This window comes from Coregonus lavaretus (assembly GCF_964263955.1).
Source record: "Coregonus lavaretus genome assembly, chromosome: 19".
NCBI classification, from domain to species: Eukaryota; Metazoa; Chordata; class Actinopteri; order Salmoniformes; family Salmonidae; genus Coregonus; species Coregonus lavaretus.
This window is the reverse complement of record NC_140006.1, coordinates 2315453-2332365: the sequence shown is the minus strand read 5'-3', so window position 1 is coordinate 2332365 and position 16913 is coordinate 2315453. Positions and strand designations below refer to the sequence as shown.

Genomic DNA, 16913 nt, shown 5'->3' with positions numbered 1-16913 from the left:
GTGACTGTGTTAACTAGTGACGACCTTCTCTTCTGTCATGGATAACAAAGAATTGTATAACTAACCCAAGATAGACCAGAGCCTGTCGTTGCCAATGGGAGCTGGGCAGAACAAGCAAGGAGTTGGGCAGAGCCAAGCACGAGCTAGTGGAATCTTATTGGCTCGTTCTAGCATTTATTTGCATATTTCAGTTAGGGAACGCCTATTCTGTGAAATGCGCGTGTGCAATAACTAAATTCGCCCTTGCACTCCTAAACAACACCATTTTTTAAAACTTTGGCAAAGGCTAAAGTCTACAAAACGCAGTCCACTCTGTTTGTTACAGATTCTTGGAAACGGAAAACTGTATGGAGATGAAATGTTTCATCGATGAGCAAATTTGCAGAATGTCGGCCAAAATCCATATCGCTCCATCTTTTTAAACGCCAACCGAATGCGTCACATTCATACATTTGTGAAATATCTGGCTCATTGTTCTATTTGTGTGTATAATTTGTGGACCCATGCCACGACATGACCTTTAGCGTTAATAGTTGCGTTGTGCGTAGCGGGTGGGACAACGCTCGTGCACTGCATTGTTGTGGGGGGAAGCGCTCGAGCTCGCAGTTGCAGCCTCGAAACGGTTCTAGGCTATAGGGAGGAAGCAAATTCAGATCCGTGAGCAAATACTTTTATGCTCAGGATAGAATCCAATCTAGTATTTATCAAGACGCAGAGTGCTCCCAAATGCATTCTTCTCCTTTATTACTGAAAAAGCCTAATCATTTCCTGTTGGATGAGAACATTTTGTACGAAATTACAGCCATTGAGCAGGCCACATCGCCATTGCTTTCAAAGGCTGTTGACTAGCTTATATCTTCAACCAGCAAAGCTGTTTCTAGTTCTGGGGTATGTGGTTTTTTTGTTTATTTTTCCGATGTATTTGATCATGGATTATGAAGAGCATAGTCGGTCAGTAACTGATTAATTCTGCGTGTGTTGTAGGAAGCACAATACATGTTTAAAGGGCTCGGTTGCCTTGTTTTGTTTGACGCCATTTGCTAGCGTTAGGTTGTTAGCTAACTGTAACTAGCATTAGTAACTACAGTAATGTTATTGTTAGCTACTAGCCCACACTGGCTTTCTCTGTTTGAGCTATTCGTTGGTATCGCTGTTCTCTTTCTTCAGCCAGCTGCTAGTTTACTAGAAAGAACCATGACGTCCGCGGAACGGACCAAATGTTAAATGAAATGGTGCAATTTATCATGGTGCAGTTTATAGTTTGGTGAGTGGGGGGCTTGGCTCAGTTGGCTGCCACTCCTAGGCGCAACAAAGTTAACACAATTTTAAAAGGCTAAAGTAAACATTCCCCTTGTTTTACGCAGACCGTGTGAACAATTTGTCCTCACTGGCATAGCAAACGTTATTGATTAGACATTTCGATTGTCTCTAACAACCCAAAACATTTCCTGTGTCTGTCTTGTGTTGTAATGTTTAGGCCCTGTGTTATTTAATGCGGGATATTGGAGCTCAAATCTTGAATGATCCATAAGAATAACCAGACAGTATTTATATATATAAACACACTACCGTTCAAAAGTTTGGGGTCACTTAGAAATGTCCTTGTTTTCAAAAGAAAAGCAATTTTTTTGTCCATTAAAATAACATCAAATTGATCAGAAATACAGTATAGACATTGTTAATGTTGTAAATGTCTATTGTAGCTGGAAACGGCTGATTTGTAATGGAATATCTACATAGGCGAACAGAGGCCCATTATCAGCAACTATCAGTCCTGTGTTCCAATGGCACGTTGTGTTTGCTAATCCAAGTCTATCATTTTAAAAGGCTAATTGATCATTAGAAAACCATTTTGCAATTATGTTAGCACAGCTGAAAACTTTGTGTGGATTTAAAGAAGCAATAAAACTGTCCTTCTTGAGACTAGTTGAGTATCTGGAGCATCAGCAATTGTGGGTTCGATTACAGGCTCAAAATGGCCAGAAACAAATAACTTTCTTCTGAAACTCGTCAGTCTATTCTTGTTCTGAGAAATCGAACCAACAATTGCTGATGAACCAGATACCCAACTAGTCTCAAGAAGGCCAGTTTTGTTGCTTATTTAATAAGCACAACAGTTTTCAGCTGTGCTAACATAATTGCAAAGGGGTTTTCTAATGATCAGTTGGCCTTTTAAAATGATAAACTTGGATTAGCAAACACAACGTGCCATTGGAACACAGGACTGATGGTTGCTGAATCATGTAGTAACCAAAAAAGTGTTAAACAAATCAAAATATAATTTTTATTTGAGATTCTTCACTCTTGGCATTCTCTCAACCAGGTTCACCTGGAATGCTTTTCCAACAGTCTTGAAAGAGACTTGCTGAGCACTGCTTTTCCTTCACTCTGCGGTCCAACTCATCCCAAACCATCTCAATTGGGTTGAGGTCGGGTGATTGTGGAGGCCAGGTCATCTGATGCAGCACTCCATCACTCTCCTTCTTGGTCAAATGGCCCTTACACAGCCTGGAGGTGTGTTGGGTCATTGTCCTGTTGAAAAACAAATTATAGTCCCACTAAGCGCAAACCAAATGTGATGGCGTATCGCTGCAGAATGCTGTGGTAGCCATGCTGGTTAAGTGTGCCTTGAATTCTAAATAAATCACTGACAGTGTCACCAGCAAAGCACCTCCACACCATCATACCTCCTCCTCCATGCTTCACGGTGAGAATCACACATGTGGAGATCATCCGTTCACCTACTCTGCGTCTCAGAAAGACACGGCGGTTGGAACCAAAAATCTCAAATTTGGACTCCTCAGACAAAAGGACAGATTTCCACCGGTCTAATGTCCGTTGCTCGTGTTTCTTGGCCCAAGCAAGTCTCTTCTTCTTATTGGTGTCCTTTAGTAGTGGTTTATTTGCAGCAATTTGACCATGAAGGCCTGATTCACGCAGTTTCCTCTGAACAGTTGATGTTGATCTGTCTGTTACTTGAACTCTGTGAAGCATTTATTTGGGCTGCAATTTCTGAGGCTGGTAACTCTAATGAACTTATCCTCTGCAGCAGAGGTAACTCTGGGTCTTCCATTCCTGTGGCGGTCCTCATGAGAGCCAGTTTCATCATAGCGCTTGATCGTTTTTGCGACTGCACTTGAAGACACTTTCAAAGTTCTTGAAATGTTCCGCATTGACTGACTCATGTCTTAAAGTAATGATGGACTGTCGTGTCTCTTTGCTTATTTGAGCTGTTCTTGCCCTAATATGGACTTGGTCTTTTATCAAATAGGGCTATCTTCTGTATACCCCCCTACCTTTTCACAACACATCTGATTGGCTCAAACACATTAAGAAGGATAGAAATTCCACAAATAAACTTTTAAGAAGGCACACCTGTTAATTGAAATGCATTCCAGGTGACTTCCTCATGAAGCTGGTTGAGAGAATGCCAAGAGTGTGCAAAGCTGTCATCAAGGCAAAGGGTGGCTACTTTGAAGAATCTCAAATAAAAAATGTATTTGATTTGTTTAACACTTTTTGGGTTACTACATGATTCCATATGTGTTATTTCATAGTTTTGATGTATTCCCTATTATTCTACAATGTAGAAAATAGTAAAAATAAAGAAAAACCCTTGAATGAGTAGGTGTCCAAACTTTTGACTGGCACTATGTGTGTGTGTGTGTATGTGTATATGTATATATATATATATATATATATATATATATAATATCCAACCAACCACTCTAAAGCGGAACACATTTTTCATACATACCCATGCAGAGATATTTCTTGTTCAAACTTTTAATTAAACTCTTATCTTGTTAGCAGCTTTAGCAGTTATCGAATACTTTTGCTGTCATGGGAAACCTGAGTATCTTTTTTTAACACAAGCCATGCCTTTCCCTCTAATATCACTAATATCCCCTTGTCCCTCATGCTTTTTAGTGACACACTTTTTTATTAATATGTCTTAGCAGATGCTCCACTCTCCCAGTCCCCATTTCCACTCATGATTATACATTATAGTTTCTAATGTAAACAAATGAAAATTCAACAATGCTATGGAAATGGAAATCCTCAAACTGATATCACACATTGTCGATCAACAGATAGGCCAACTTCCAGCTATCTTTTCAAATACCTTCACCAGTTGATGCTTGTTTACATTGTCCTCGTGTTTGTCTCCGTTACCACACCCGTAGGAGGTAAAACCTGTCAAAAATACTATTTGTTTACACAGTTTTTTAACTTAATGACATTGTATTGTGATGGTAATCTGTCTGCTTCTGTCTTCCCCATGCTTGTTTACTTTCTCGTGTTGTGATATAGACTCATCTATGTACCTGCTTTGCTTCTCCTTGCAGCTGTTCAGGTGTCGAGGATGAGGAAGAAGGCTCGGCACCACAGGGTCCCCGTGCCCCAGCGGCCGCCCTCCCCCATCCGTCCGTCCCCCAACAAACAGACTCTGACCTACGCCCAGGCCCAGCGCATGGTGGACATGGAGATTGACGGCCGGGTGCACCGGATCAGCATCTACGACAAGCTGGACGTGATCGCGGATGATGACCCTACGGCCCAGGAGATGATGGAGTGCACCAGCAATAAGGAGAACATGGAGAAGCCTCAGCAGACGCCGATGCGCTCCGTCCGGTTAAAAAACAGCCAGGAGAAGAGGAGTGCAGCTGCGGTCGCACAGAACCACACAACACATGGATCTACAGCAGCACAGGCAGCACCAGCACAGACACTTCCAGAGGCCAAGATCCGGACTGTGGAGTATAACCTTCCAGCTGTCCCCGGGAGGCCCCCAGTGTATTATAAGTATGTGGAGAAGACGTCGGAGGAGCTGGATGAGGAGGTGGAGTATGATATGGATGAGGAGGACTACGCTTGGCTGGAAGTAGTTAACGATAAGAGGAGAAGTGAAGGCGTCAGTCAGGTAGGCCTTTTCAGAATTACAAAACTTCATGGTGAGGCTGCTCCCCCGTAGCCTGGGTGCCAGTCAATCCTTTTTGCCATGTTTTTTTTTACTGTGTATTTAAATACATATTCTAAGATTTCTACTACTGTACATTGCATTTTAGTTACACTCTTTATACACCACATATTTATTTATATACTGGATTCTTGACATAGCTCACTCTGAGACACTCCGTGAACAAAACATTAGGAACACCTGCTCTTTCCAGGACATAGACTGACCAGGTGAATCCAGGTGAAAGCTATGATCCCTTATTAATGTCACCTGTTAAATCCATTTCAAATCAGTGTAGATGAAGGGGAGGTGACCTGTTAAAGTAGGCTTTTTAAGCCTTGAGACAATTGAGACATGGATTGTGTATGTGTGCCATTCAGAGGGTGAATGGGGAAGACAGAATATTTAAGTGCCTTTGAACAGGGTATTGTAGTAGGTGCCAGGCACACCGGTTTGAGTGTGACAAGAATTGCAATGCTGCTGGGTTTTTCACAATCAACAAATTCCTGTGTGTATCAAGAATGGTCCACCACCCGAAGGACATCCAGCCAAATTGACACAACTGTTGGAAACATCCCTGTGGAACGCTTTCGACACCTTGTAGAGTCCATGCCCCAATGAATTGAGGCTGTTCTGATGGCAAAGGGGGGTGCAACTCAATATTAGAAAGGTGTTCCTAATGTTTTGTACACTCATCGTATAGCTACTGCTGTACATATACTAAGAATGATATCTTGTGTAAATTTAATCAGGTGTAAATACGCATAGATTGCATTTGGATAACTGTTACAGTGGTATTTGGGTTGTTAATTGGATTAATTCTGGCATTTCTAGTTGTTTTTTATTATGTATTTATACTTTTTTTATTATTTGTGAACTTTGCCATTATACTGCATTGTTAGGAGCTAGTAACATAAGCTTTTCGCTGCAGCCGCTATAACATCTGTTAAACTGTGTACACGACTAATAAACTTGGATTTGATTTCAGTCTGTTTCTACTCTTTTGCCAACTAGACAAGAGAGCAGAAACAGACTGACACTCAGGCTAGCTCCCCCCTCCCCCAAAGAAACAAAAACAAATGGATCACAGGCTAAGAAAACAATACAACACAACAATAGTCAACAAAGTATAATTAATACTACAATAAATGTGCAACTGTTTACTGTTCTCCCTCCCACCACCAGGTGTCCTACAACGTGTTTGAGTTCCTGGTGGACCGCTTTGAGAAGGAGACCCAGATGGAGATGGAGAGCCAGGGCCAGGACAAGCTGACCATAGACGAGGACGCAGTCTGCTGCATTTGCATGGACGGAGACGGCCAGGACAGCAACGTCATCCTCTTCTGTGACATGTGCAACCTGGCCGTGCACCAAGAGTGTTACGGCGTCCCTTACATCCCAGAGGGACAGTGGCTGTGCCGGCACTGCCTCCAGTCGCCCACCCAGCCCGCAGGCTGCATACTGTGTCCTAACAAAGGCGGAGCAGTGAAAAAGACTGACGATGACCGCTGGGGTCACGTGGTGTGCGCCTTGTGGGTGCCGGAGGTAGGGTTTTCCAACACGGTCTTCATCGAGCCCATCGACGGAGTCGGCAACATTCCGTCCGCCCGCTGGAAGCTCACCTGCTACCTCTGTAAGGAGAAGGGGGTGGGGGCCTGTATCCAGTGTCACAAGGCTAACTGCTACACCGCCTTCCACGTCAGCTGTGCTCAGAAAGCCGGACTCTTTATGAAGATGGAACCCATCAAGGAGGTAACGGAGACTGGCGAACCAACGTTTTCGGTGAAGAAGACGGCTTACTGCGGGGCTCACACCCCAAACAGCTCGGTCAAGAGACCCCTCACCATCTACGAGGACGCCAAACCCCAAAATGGATTGTGTTCCCCTCTGAAAGGGGAGAACACTAGGGGCGCCAATGCACTGGCGAAAGGCAGGAAGAGGAAGAGGAAGAAGGTAGAGCCAGAGGAAGAGGTCCCACCCGTGTCTGTGCCTAGCTTTCCTCCCCAAAGGTAGATTCACTCACCATTCATCTAAGCGTAATTTTCATAATTTGCAGATGCCCAGACGTATCAGTAAATGTACAATACACAACATACAGTGCCGTGAAAGTATTAGCTCCCTTTCTGATTTTCTCTATTTTCATATTTTTGACACTGAATGCTATTAGATTTTCAACCAAAACCTAATATTAGATGTAACAAATAATACAAAATGTTCATAATTATTTAATTTAAATAACAAAATTATGCAACACCCAATGCCCCTGTGTGAAAAAATAGTTGCCCTCTTACACACAATAACTGGTTGTGCCACCTTTAGCTGCAATGACTGCAACCAAACACTTCCTGTAGCTGTTGATATTAATATTAGATTTTGGTTGAAGATCTGATAACATTCAGTGTAAAAAATATGCAAAAACAGAGAATCAGAAAGGGGGACAAACTCGCTGTTGGCTGGGCTCCCCACTTGTGCCATCAAACCACTGCAACTTATCCAGAACGCAGCAGACCAGCTGGTTTTCAACCTTCCCAAGTTCTCATGTCACCCCGCTCCTCCGCACACTCCACTGGCTTCCAGTTGAAGCTTGCATCCACTACAAGACATTGGTGCTTACCTATGGAACAGCAAAGAGGAACTGCCCCTCCCTACCTTCAGGCTATGCTCAAACCCTAGACCCGAGCACTCTGTCCTGCCAACTCAGGTCTCTTGGCCCTCCCACCCCTACCGGAGGGCAGCTCCCGCTCAGCCCAGTCCAAGCTCTTCTCTGTCCTGGCACCCCAATGGCGGAACCAGCTTCCCCCTGAAGCTAGGACAGCAGAGGCCCTGCCCATCTTCCGAAAACATCTGAAACCCTACCTCTTCAAACAGTATCTTATATAATCCTCCTCCTCACCTTGACCCCTCCCTCCCCCCCAAAAAATTGTAAGGGCTCCACGGTGCAAGCATTTCACTCGCATTCGTGAATAAAAATAGAGTTAGAAGTAAAGTATGAGCACATTTATAGAAAAATAAATGCTGCTGTATCTGCTGTTTCATAGCTGGTAGCTAATCACACAAAGAACTGCTAGCGAAGACCACATTGGCTACTAGTCAGATTCTCTATCTCACAGGCACACTGGACTCAAGCAGTGTCCTCGTTGCCATGGTAAACTCCCACCCTTTTTTTTTTTTTTTGTCATTTAGCAGACGCTCTTATCCAGAGCGACTTACAGTTAGTGAATACATATATATATTTTTTATACTTGCCCCCCGTGGGAATTGAACCCACAACCCTGGCGTTGCAAACGCCATGCTCTATCAACTGAGCTACATCCCTGCCGGCCATTCCCTCCACGACGCTGGGCCAATTGTGCGCTGCCCCATGGGTCTCCCGGTCGCGGCCGGCTGCGACAGAGCCTGGATTCGAACCAGGATCTCTAGTGGCACAGTTTGCACTGCGATGCAGTGCCTTAGACCACTGCGCCACTCAGGGACAGCTGAACATTTTTGTCTCATCTGTGATATTTTGGTTAAAAGACTCCAGTCACAAATAATGAAATAACATTGAGCAATATACCACATCACTTCTTACTAGTAATACATTTATTGTGTTTAGAAACATTACAAAGCATGCTCATCCGTCTTGTGGTGTAATTATGCACCCCAAAAAATATATCTGGTAAGAAAGATTTTTAAATCTACCTGCCACAGTGGCTGGTGGACCAACAAGTTAGTTTCAGGCCCTGTTAAGCAAAAGAGAAGGTCAGGACATAAAGTGAAAAAATTGACATTTTCCTTACTTCAATAAGCAACATTTAAAAATCGTTCCTATCTTCTCCATCTGTTCCCAGGTTAAACACCATCCTCAACCGGGTGTCTATGCAGAAGAAGAAAGTGTTTGTGGAGCTGGCTCTAAACTACTGGACTCTAAAGAGACAGGCGAGGAACGGAGTACCCCTCATCAGACGACTACAGTCCAGCCAACAGTCCCACCAGAAGACCCATGCTGCACAGCCGGTCAGTCAGACTCTTGTCCCCCTGTTTCTGACACAATTCTCGTCCCCTGGCTGGTACACTCCATTCTCTCTCACACTCCTATCATTATAACATTCCACTCTCCTTATTACCGTAGCAATGTCAACGAGAACTGGCCAAAACTACCCAGAGGCATATGATTGTTTATATAAATGAGAGCTCCACTGTTGGATTACAATTCTACTGTTTTCTAACCCTAATATTGGTGATATTGTTTTTTAACTGTACATGTCTGCGATGTTTTCTAAATCCTGATGTGTGTGATTCCCACCACAGAAGGAGAGTGAGGAGGTGAGCCGGGCTCTGAAGGAGCAGCTAAAGGAGTGGCATCGTCTAAGACATGACCTGGAGAGAGCCAGGCTATTGCTGGAGCTCATACGCAAGAGGGAGAAACTCAAGAGAGAAGAGGTAGGTTAGATAACTGAAGCTGTCCCTGCAAGCCAACAATACATACATATACAGTACCAGTCAAAAGTTTGGACACCTACTCATTCAAGGGTTTTTATTTAAATTTAATGTTTTCTACATAGTAGAATAATAGTGAAGACATCAGAACTATGAAGTAACACATATGGAAGCATGTAGTAACCAGAAAAGTGTTAAACAAATCAAAATATATTTTACATTTTAGATTCTTCAAAGTAGCCACCCTTTGCCTTGATGACAACTTTGCACACTCTTGGCATTCTCTCAAGCTGCTTCATGAGGAATGCTTTTCCAACAGTCTTGAAGGAGTTCCCACATATGCTGAGCACTTGTGGCTGCTTTTCCTTCACTCTGCGGTCCAACTCATCCCAAACCATCTCAATTGGGTTGAGGTCGGGTGAATGTGGAGGCCAGGTCATCTGATGCAGCACTCCATCACTCTCCTTGGTCAAATAGCCCTGGTCAAATAGCCCTTACACAGCCTAGAGGTGTGATTTGGGTCATTGTCCTGTTGAAAAACAAATTATAGTCCCACTAAGCACAAACCAGATGGGATGGCGTATCGCTGCAGAATGCTGTGGTAGCCATGCTGGTTAAGTGTGCCTTGAATTCTAAATTAATCACTGACAGTGTCACCAGCAAAGCACACCCACACACCTCCTCCTCCATGCTTCATGGTGGGAACCACACATGCGGAGATCATCCGTTCACCTACTCTGCATCTCACAAAGATATGGCGGTTGGAACCAAACATCTCAAATTTGGACTCATCAGACCAAAGGAGAGATTTCCACCGATCTAATGTCCATTGCTCGTGTTTCTTGGCCCAAGCAAGTGTCTTCTTCTTATTGGTGTCCTTTAGTAGTGGTTTATTTGCAGCAATTCGACCATGAAGGCCTGATTCACGCAGTCTCCTTTGAACAGTTGATGTTGAGATGTTTCTGTTACATGAACTCGGTGAAGCATTTATTTGGGCTGCAATCTGAGGTGCAGTTAACTCTAATGAACTTATCCTCTGCAGCAGAGGTAACTCTGGGTCTTCCATTCCTGTGGCGGTCCTCATGAGAGCCAGTTTCATCATACAGAGGGTAGTGCGTACGGCCCAGTACATCACTGGGGCCAAGCTTCCTGCCATCCAGGACTTCTATACCAGGCGGTATCAGAGGAAGGCCCTCAAAATTGTCAAAGACTCCAGCCACCCTAGTCATAGACTGTTCTCTCTGCTACCACACGTCAAGCGGTACCGGAGTGCCAAGTCTAGGTCCAAAAGACTTCTCAACAGCTTCTACCCCCAAGCCATAAGACTCCTGAACAGCTAATCATGGCTACCCAAACTATTAGCACAGCCCCCCCACCCCCACCCCATCTTTTTACGCTGCTGCTACTCTGTTAATTATTTATGCATAGTCACTTTAACTCTACCCACATGTACATATTACCTCAACTAGCCGGTGCCCCCGCACATTGACTCTGCACCGGTACCCCCCCTGTATATATAGCCTCCCTACTGTTATTTTATTTTACTTCTGCTCTTTTTTTCTCAACACTTTTTTGTTGTTTTATTTTACTTTTTTTTATTAAGAAATAAATGCATTGTTGGTTAAGGGCTGTAAGTAAGCATTTCACTGTAATGTCTACACTTGTTGTATTCGGCGCATGTGGCCAATAAAATTTGATTTGATTTGATCATAGCGCTTGATGGTTTTTGCGACTGCACTTGAAGAAACTTTAAAAGTTCTTGAAATTGTCCATATTGACTGACCTTCATGTCTTAAAGTAATGATAGCTGTCGTTTCTCTTTGCTTATTTGAGCTGTTCTTACATAATATGGACTTGGTCTTTTACCAAAAAAGGCTATCTTCTGTACACCACCCCATACCTTGTCACAACACAACTGATTAAGAAGGAAAGACATTCCACAAATGAACTTTTAAGAAGGTACACCTGTTAATTGAAATGCATTCCAGGTGACTACCTCATGAAGCTGGTTGAGAGAATGCCAAGAGTGTGCAAAGCTGTCATCAAGGCAAAGGGTGGCTATTTGAAGAATCTCAAATATAAAATATATTTTGATTCGTTTAACACTTTGTTGGTTACTACATGATTCCATATGTGTTATTTCATAGTTTCGATGTCTTCACTATTATTCTACAATGTAGAAAATAGTAAAAATAAAGAAATCGTTGAATGAGTAGGTGTGTCCAAACTTTTGACTGGTACTGTAGCTCACAAGCCAACTATAAGACAATTAGTAGTATAGTATAAATTGGAGCTGTAGCCCCCTCATCCTCTCTCTGTCTCAGTCTCTCTCCCTCCATGGTTCAGCAGCCATATACAGTACATGATGATGCTAATGGTCCCCTGTGTGTCCTCAGATGAAGCTGCAGCAGAGCCTGTTGGAGGTCCAGCTGACTCCCTTCAGTATCCTGCTCAGGTCTGTGCTGGAACAGCTACAGGAGAGAGACCAGGCCAAGGTCTTTGCCCATCCTGTCGACATCAAAGAGGTAAGGCTTACTCACCATGGCTAGGAGAACAGCTCTTACTATAACATGTGCGTACGGCCTGAGATGATGGAGAGTTGAGATATCCTTGTTGACGCGACTCGTGTGGTGCACAGCGAGGGAGAGGCGCTGGTCTGGACAGGAGTCTGTTTGATAATTAATATTCGGCCAGAAATTGATCAAGCTTTTATTGGTTCTCTCAAATGTTTTTTTCCCCCCTGGAGAGTTTAAACCTCTTGTTGTTTTGGATTTAAAAATCCAACAGTTATAATGGAAGGGGGCGGCGCTCAGGGGGGTGTGTGTGGCTGTACATGTGGGTGTTTGAGGAAGAAGGACACAGAGGTGAACCAAGCAGTATAAAGCACAGTCGCCTTCATTATCAACTTCATTAACCCGAACATCAAACAGCCTCTCCAGACTCTGAAGTCAGAAGTATGGTGTCAGCCAGACTAGAGTTGAGATGCTGCTTATGCCCTTTCACGTTATTCTTTTTTAAACTTTCATGATTCTGTTTTGTTTTCTTTACTAGATTTATATCTACATTCTTCATTCTCCTCCTAGCATAGCATTTGGCCCATCTCATTTGGGCTGATTTTAAAATAAAAAAATATCAGACTGTGGATTTTACATCTACATCTCAATGCCTTGTAGGCGCCGACAATCAGATGTTTTTATATCTCTGTCTATCATTAAACCTGTAGGTGCCTGACTACCTTGACCACATCAAGAACCCCATGGACTTCTCCACTATGAGGAAACGCATTGACGACCAGGCCTACAGCAACCTGGACGACTTTGAGTCCGACTTCAACCTCATCATCTTCAACTGCATGAAGTACAACAATAAGGATACCTTCTTCCACCGGGCGGCCGCCCGTCTCAGAGACCAGGGTGGTGCTTTGATCAGGAAGACGCGGAGGGATGTGGAGCGAATCGGCTTCGAGAAGGACAGCGGGATGCACCTGCCCGAACCGCCCAAGATCGAAGCGCCTCCGCCGTTTTCCTGGGAGGATGGTAAAGAGAGACTGAGAGGGCCGTAGAAGTATTTGTAGAAATATAATGGATAAATGAGTCAATATAGAATACTGGAACGGACAGCAGTGTTTGCACAGATCCACATTTACAGTGAGGGAAAAATGTATTTGATCCCCTGCTGATTTTGTACGTTTGCCCACTGACAAAGACATGATCAGTCTATAATTTTAATGGTAGGTTTATTTGAACAGTGAGAGACAGAATAACAAACAAGAAAATCCAGAAAAACGCATGTCAAAAATGTTATAAATTGATATGCATTTTAATGAGGGAAATAAGTATTTGACCCCTCTGCAAAACATGACTTAGTACTTGGTGGCAAAACCCTTGTTGGCAAACACAGAGGTCAGACGTTTCTTGTAGTTGGCCACCAGGTTTGCACACATCTCAGGAGAGATTTTGTCACACTCCTCTTTGCAGATCTTCTCCAAGTCATTAAGGTTTCGAGGCTGACGTTTGGCAGCTCTAACCTTCCGCTCCCTCCACAGATTTTCTATGGGATTAAGGTCTGGAGACTGGCTAGGCCACTCCAGCTCCTTAATGTGCTTCTTCTTGAGCCACTCCTTTGTTGCCTTGGCTGTGTGTTTTGGGTCATTGTCATGCTGGAATACCCATCCCCGAACAAATTTCAATGCCCTGGCTGAGGGAAGGAGGTTCTCACCCAAGATTTGACGGTACATGGCCCCGTCCATCGTCCCTTTGATGCGGTGAAGTTGTCCTGTCCCCTTAGCAGAACCCCCCCCCCCCAAAGCATAATGTTTCCACCTCCATGTTTGACGTTGGGGATGGTGTTCTTGGGGTGATAGGCAGCATTCCTCCTCCTCCAAACACGGCGAGTTGAGTTGATGCCAAAGAGCTCCATTTTGGTCTCATCTGACTTCAACACTTTCACCCAGTTCTCCTCTGAATCATTCAGATGTCCATTGGCGAACTTCAGACAGGCCTGTATATGTGCTTTCTTGAGCAGGGGGACATTGCGGGGCGCTGCAGGATTTCAGTCCTTCACGGCGTAGTGTGTTACCAATTGTTTTCTTGGTGACTATGGTCCCAGCTGCCTTGAGATCATTGACAAGATCCTCCCGTGTAGTTCTGGGCTGATTCCTCACCGTTCTCATGATCATTGCAACTCCACGAGGTGAGATCTTGCATGGAGCCCCAGGCCGAGGGAGATTGACAGTTCTTTTTATGTTTCTTCCATTTGCGAATAATCGCACCAACTGTTGTCACCTTCTCACCAAGCTGCTTGGCGATGGTCTTGTAGCCCATTCCAGCCTTGTGTAGGTCTACAATCTTGTCCCTGACATCCTTGGAGAGCTCTTTGGTCTTGGCCATGGTGGAGAGTTTGGAATCTGATTGATTGATTGCTTCTGTGGACAGGTGTCTTTTATACAGGTATCAAACTGTGATTAGGAGCACTCCCTTTAAGAGTGTGCTCCTAATCTCAGCTCGTTACCTGTATAAAAGACACCTGGGAGCCAGAAATCTTTCTGATTGAGAGGGGGTCAAATACTTATTTCCCTCATTATAATGCAAATCAATTTATATCATTTTTGACATGCGTTTTTCTGGATTTTTTTGTTGTTATTCTGTCTCTCACTGTTCAAATAAACCTACCATTAAAATTATAGATGGATCATTTCTTTGTCAGTGGGCAAACGTACAAAATCAGCAGGGGATCAAATACTTTTTTTCCCTCACTGTATAAAGCATATTCCTGGTCTAAGAAGCACTATCAATTGACTCGCTCCTTTGAGCATTTTTGTCTAGGAGTTTGATTAATCTGGATCTTCAATATAATTCTACTTACCTAGGCTACTCATTGTTTAGTTAACATCAAGCAAATGTCTCCCAATGACTGTGTTATCTTGTTGTCATTTCCCAGTGGACCGGTTATTGGTCCCAGCCAACCGGCAGCACATGCCTCTGGAGGAGCAGCTGAAAGAGCTGCTGGAGAAACTGGACCTGACGTTCTCCATGAAGTCCAGCCCGTCACGCTCCAAACGCCTCAAACTGCTCAAGAAGAGCATCAACGACGTGCGCATCGAGATGAGCCTCAGCCTGAGGAGGGCCTCCCACCACTCCCATTCTCACTCCTCTTCCTCCCTCTGGTCCTCCCATCCAGAAAGGAGTAAAGCTGGGGAGGCAGAGGGGGTGAAGACCAATGGACAGAGCCCTGATAACGAGGGTAGGTTTTTTCAAGTTGTTACTTTATCTGCATTGGAAAACCCAATATATAATAATAATAATAATAATATTAATAATTAATAATAATTTAATATTTATAGCGCTTTTCATTACATAGTTATGTCAAAGCTCTATGGAGGAAAAAAATAACATTATATACAATACAAATGTACAACATATATTTAGAATCAAGGCAGGTAAAATAGCAATAGTGGGCTAGGTGCTAAATACATTTTAGATTGGCACTAAGACTGTTAAAAAGAAAGTCTGTAGAAGTGGGTCAGGGAGAGCATTCCATAGAGGCAAGGGAGCAGAAGGCTCGGTCCCCCATAGTTCGGAGATGTGTCTTGGGGACTTGAAGTAGTAGGGAGTGGCTTGAGCGGAGAGTCCGAGGTGGCTCGTTGATTGAGATGAGGTCGCTGATGTAGGTGGTGCTCACTCCATTCAAGGCTTTAAATACAAGCATGACGATTTTGAAGTCGATCCTGTAGTTGATCGGTAGCCAGTGGAGTTGGGCCAGGATCGGGGTGATTTGGTATGACTTCTTGGTCCTGGTCAGGACCCTGGCAGCACTGTTCTGGATTTCTTGGAGCCTCTGTAGTGATATCTATGGCTTCTGGCAGGGTGGCTCTCTCTTCAGCATGGCCAAGTCAGACAGTAGCTAGGTTTCCATCTAATTTGTGACTGATTTTCATGCAAATATTCTAAAATCTGCATAAAGAAAATATTCAAATTTTCCACCAGTGTGTTTCCATCAAACTGACGTTGTGGGGTGTGGGTGGGGGTGGGGGGGGGGGGGGGGGATGTGTGCGACGATGTAGTGCACATAAAAGGCACTTTTCATGTACCGAATAAAAATCTAAAGTTCAATGTGTTTCTATCGCATTTTAAAATCGACTGATGGTTTTGTCACAAACACTGTTGCGATATTAAGCAAACTTGTTTTGGCACATGCTCTCTAAACAACAGTTAACTGATAGTGTACAGGTTAGGTTATATAATGAGATATGAATAAGAGCAATATCATTTTTGTTTGATAATTGGCAGCCAAGCATCGATCATCATGTCACCAGCATTCAAATAAAACCCTCGATATTTGTTGGAAATTTGCATCAGGCTCATCAGCATCCAGCATCTGCCTATGCTTTTCCACGTCGTAGTGGTAGTACAACATAGCATATCATCGGTTTATAGTATCATCGGTTTATTATATAAATATTTGCCATAAAGGAGAGGGGTAGACCCTGTCAAAGAGGTGGTGCTTTAGGAGGGACTGAAAGATGGTGATGGACTCAGTCACGGATGGCTGGAGGGAGTTCCAGAGCCTAGGAGCAACCCTGAAGCAGGCCTTTTCGCTGAAGCTCTCTAGTTTTGACCTGGGATGGCAAGGTGGCCTGTTGTGGTGGAACAGATTGCGCGTGTGGTTTGGTAGGGGAGAAGAAGGTCTGAGAGGTAAGAGGGGGCAGGGTGGTGAAGGGCTTTGTAGGTCAGAGGAAGGATCTTGTAATTAATTTGTTGGGAGACAGGGAGCCAGTGGAGTTCACAGAGGACATTGGTGATGTGCTGCCAGGGCTTAGTGTGGGTGAGAAGTCGGGCTGCTGAGTTTTGAACCATTTGGAGTTTATGGAAGGCGCTTGAGTTGATGCCGGAGAGTAGTGAGTTGCAGTAGTCAAGACTGGAGGGGATGAATGCATGTATGAGGGTTTCAGCATCAGGACGGGAGAGGGAGGACCTGACTTTGGCCAAGCACTCGGATATCCCCAGTGACCTGGTGTCAGGATGTCATGTGCTTC

General features: G+C 44.0%; 1 protein-coding gene across 1 annotated transcript in view; it reads left to right on the top strand.

Annotated features, from left to right (window-relative positions):
* Positions 1-574: 574 nt before the first annotated feature.
* LOC311146830 (bromodomain-containing protein 1-like) overlaps positions 575-16913 on the top strand; it is a 29019-nt gene continuing 12680 nt past the window's right edge. Inside the window, exons 1-8 of the mRNA XM_084183426.1 lie at positions 575-888; positions 4350-4924; positions 6146-6969; positions 8791-8956; positions 9251-9382; positions 11776-11904; positions 12603-12915; positions 14819-15121. Of these exons, the coding sequence (XP_084039552.1) occupies positions 4367-4924; positions 6146-6969; positions 8791-8956; positions 9251-9382; positions 11776-11904; positions 12603-12915; positions 14819-15121 (2425 nt within the window). The 5' untranslated portion in view covers positions 575-888; positions 4350-4366. The remainder of the gene's footprint in view (positions 889-4349; positions 4925-6145; positions 6970-8790; positions 8957-9250; positions 9383-11775; positions 11905-12602; positions 12916-14818; positions 15122-16913) is intronic.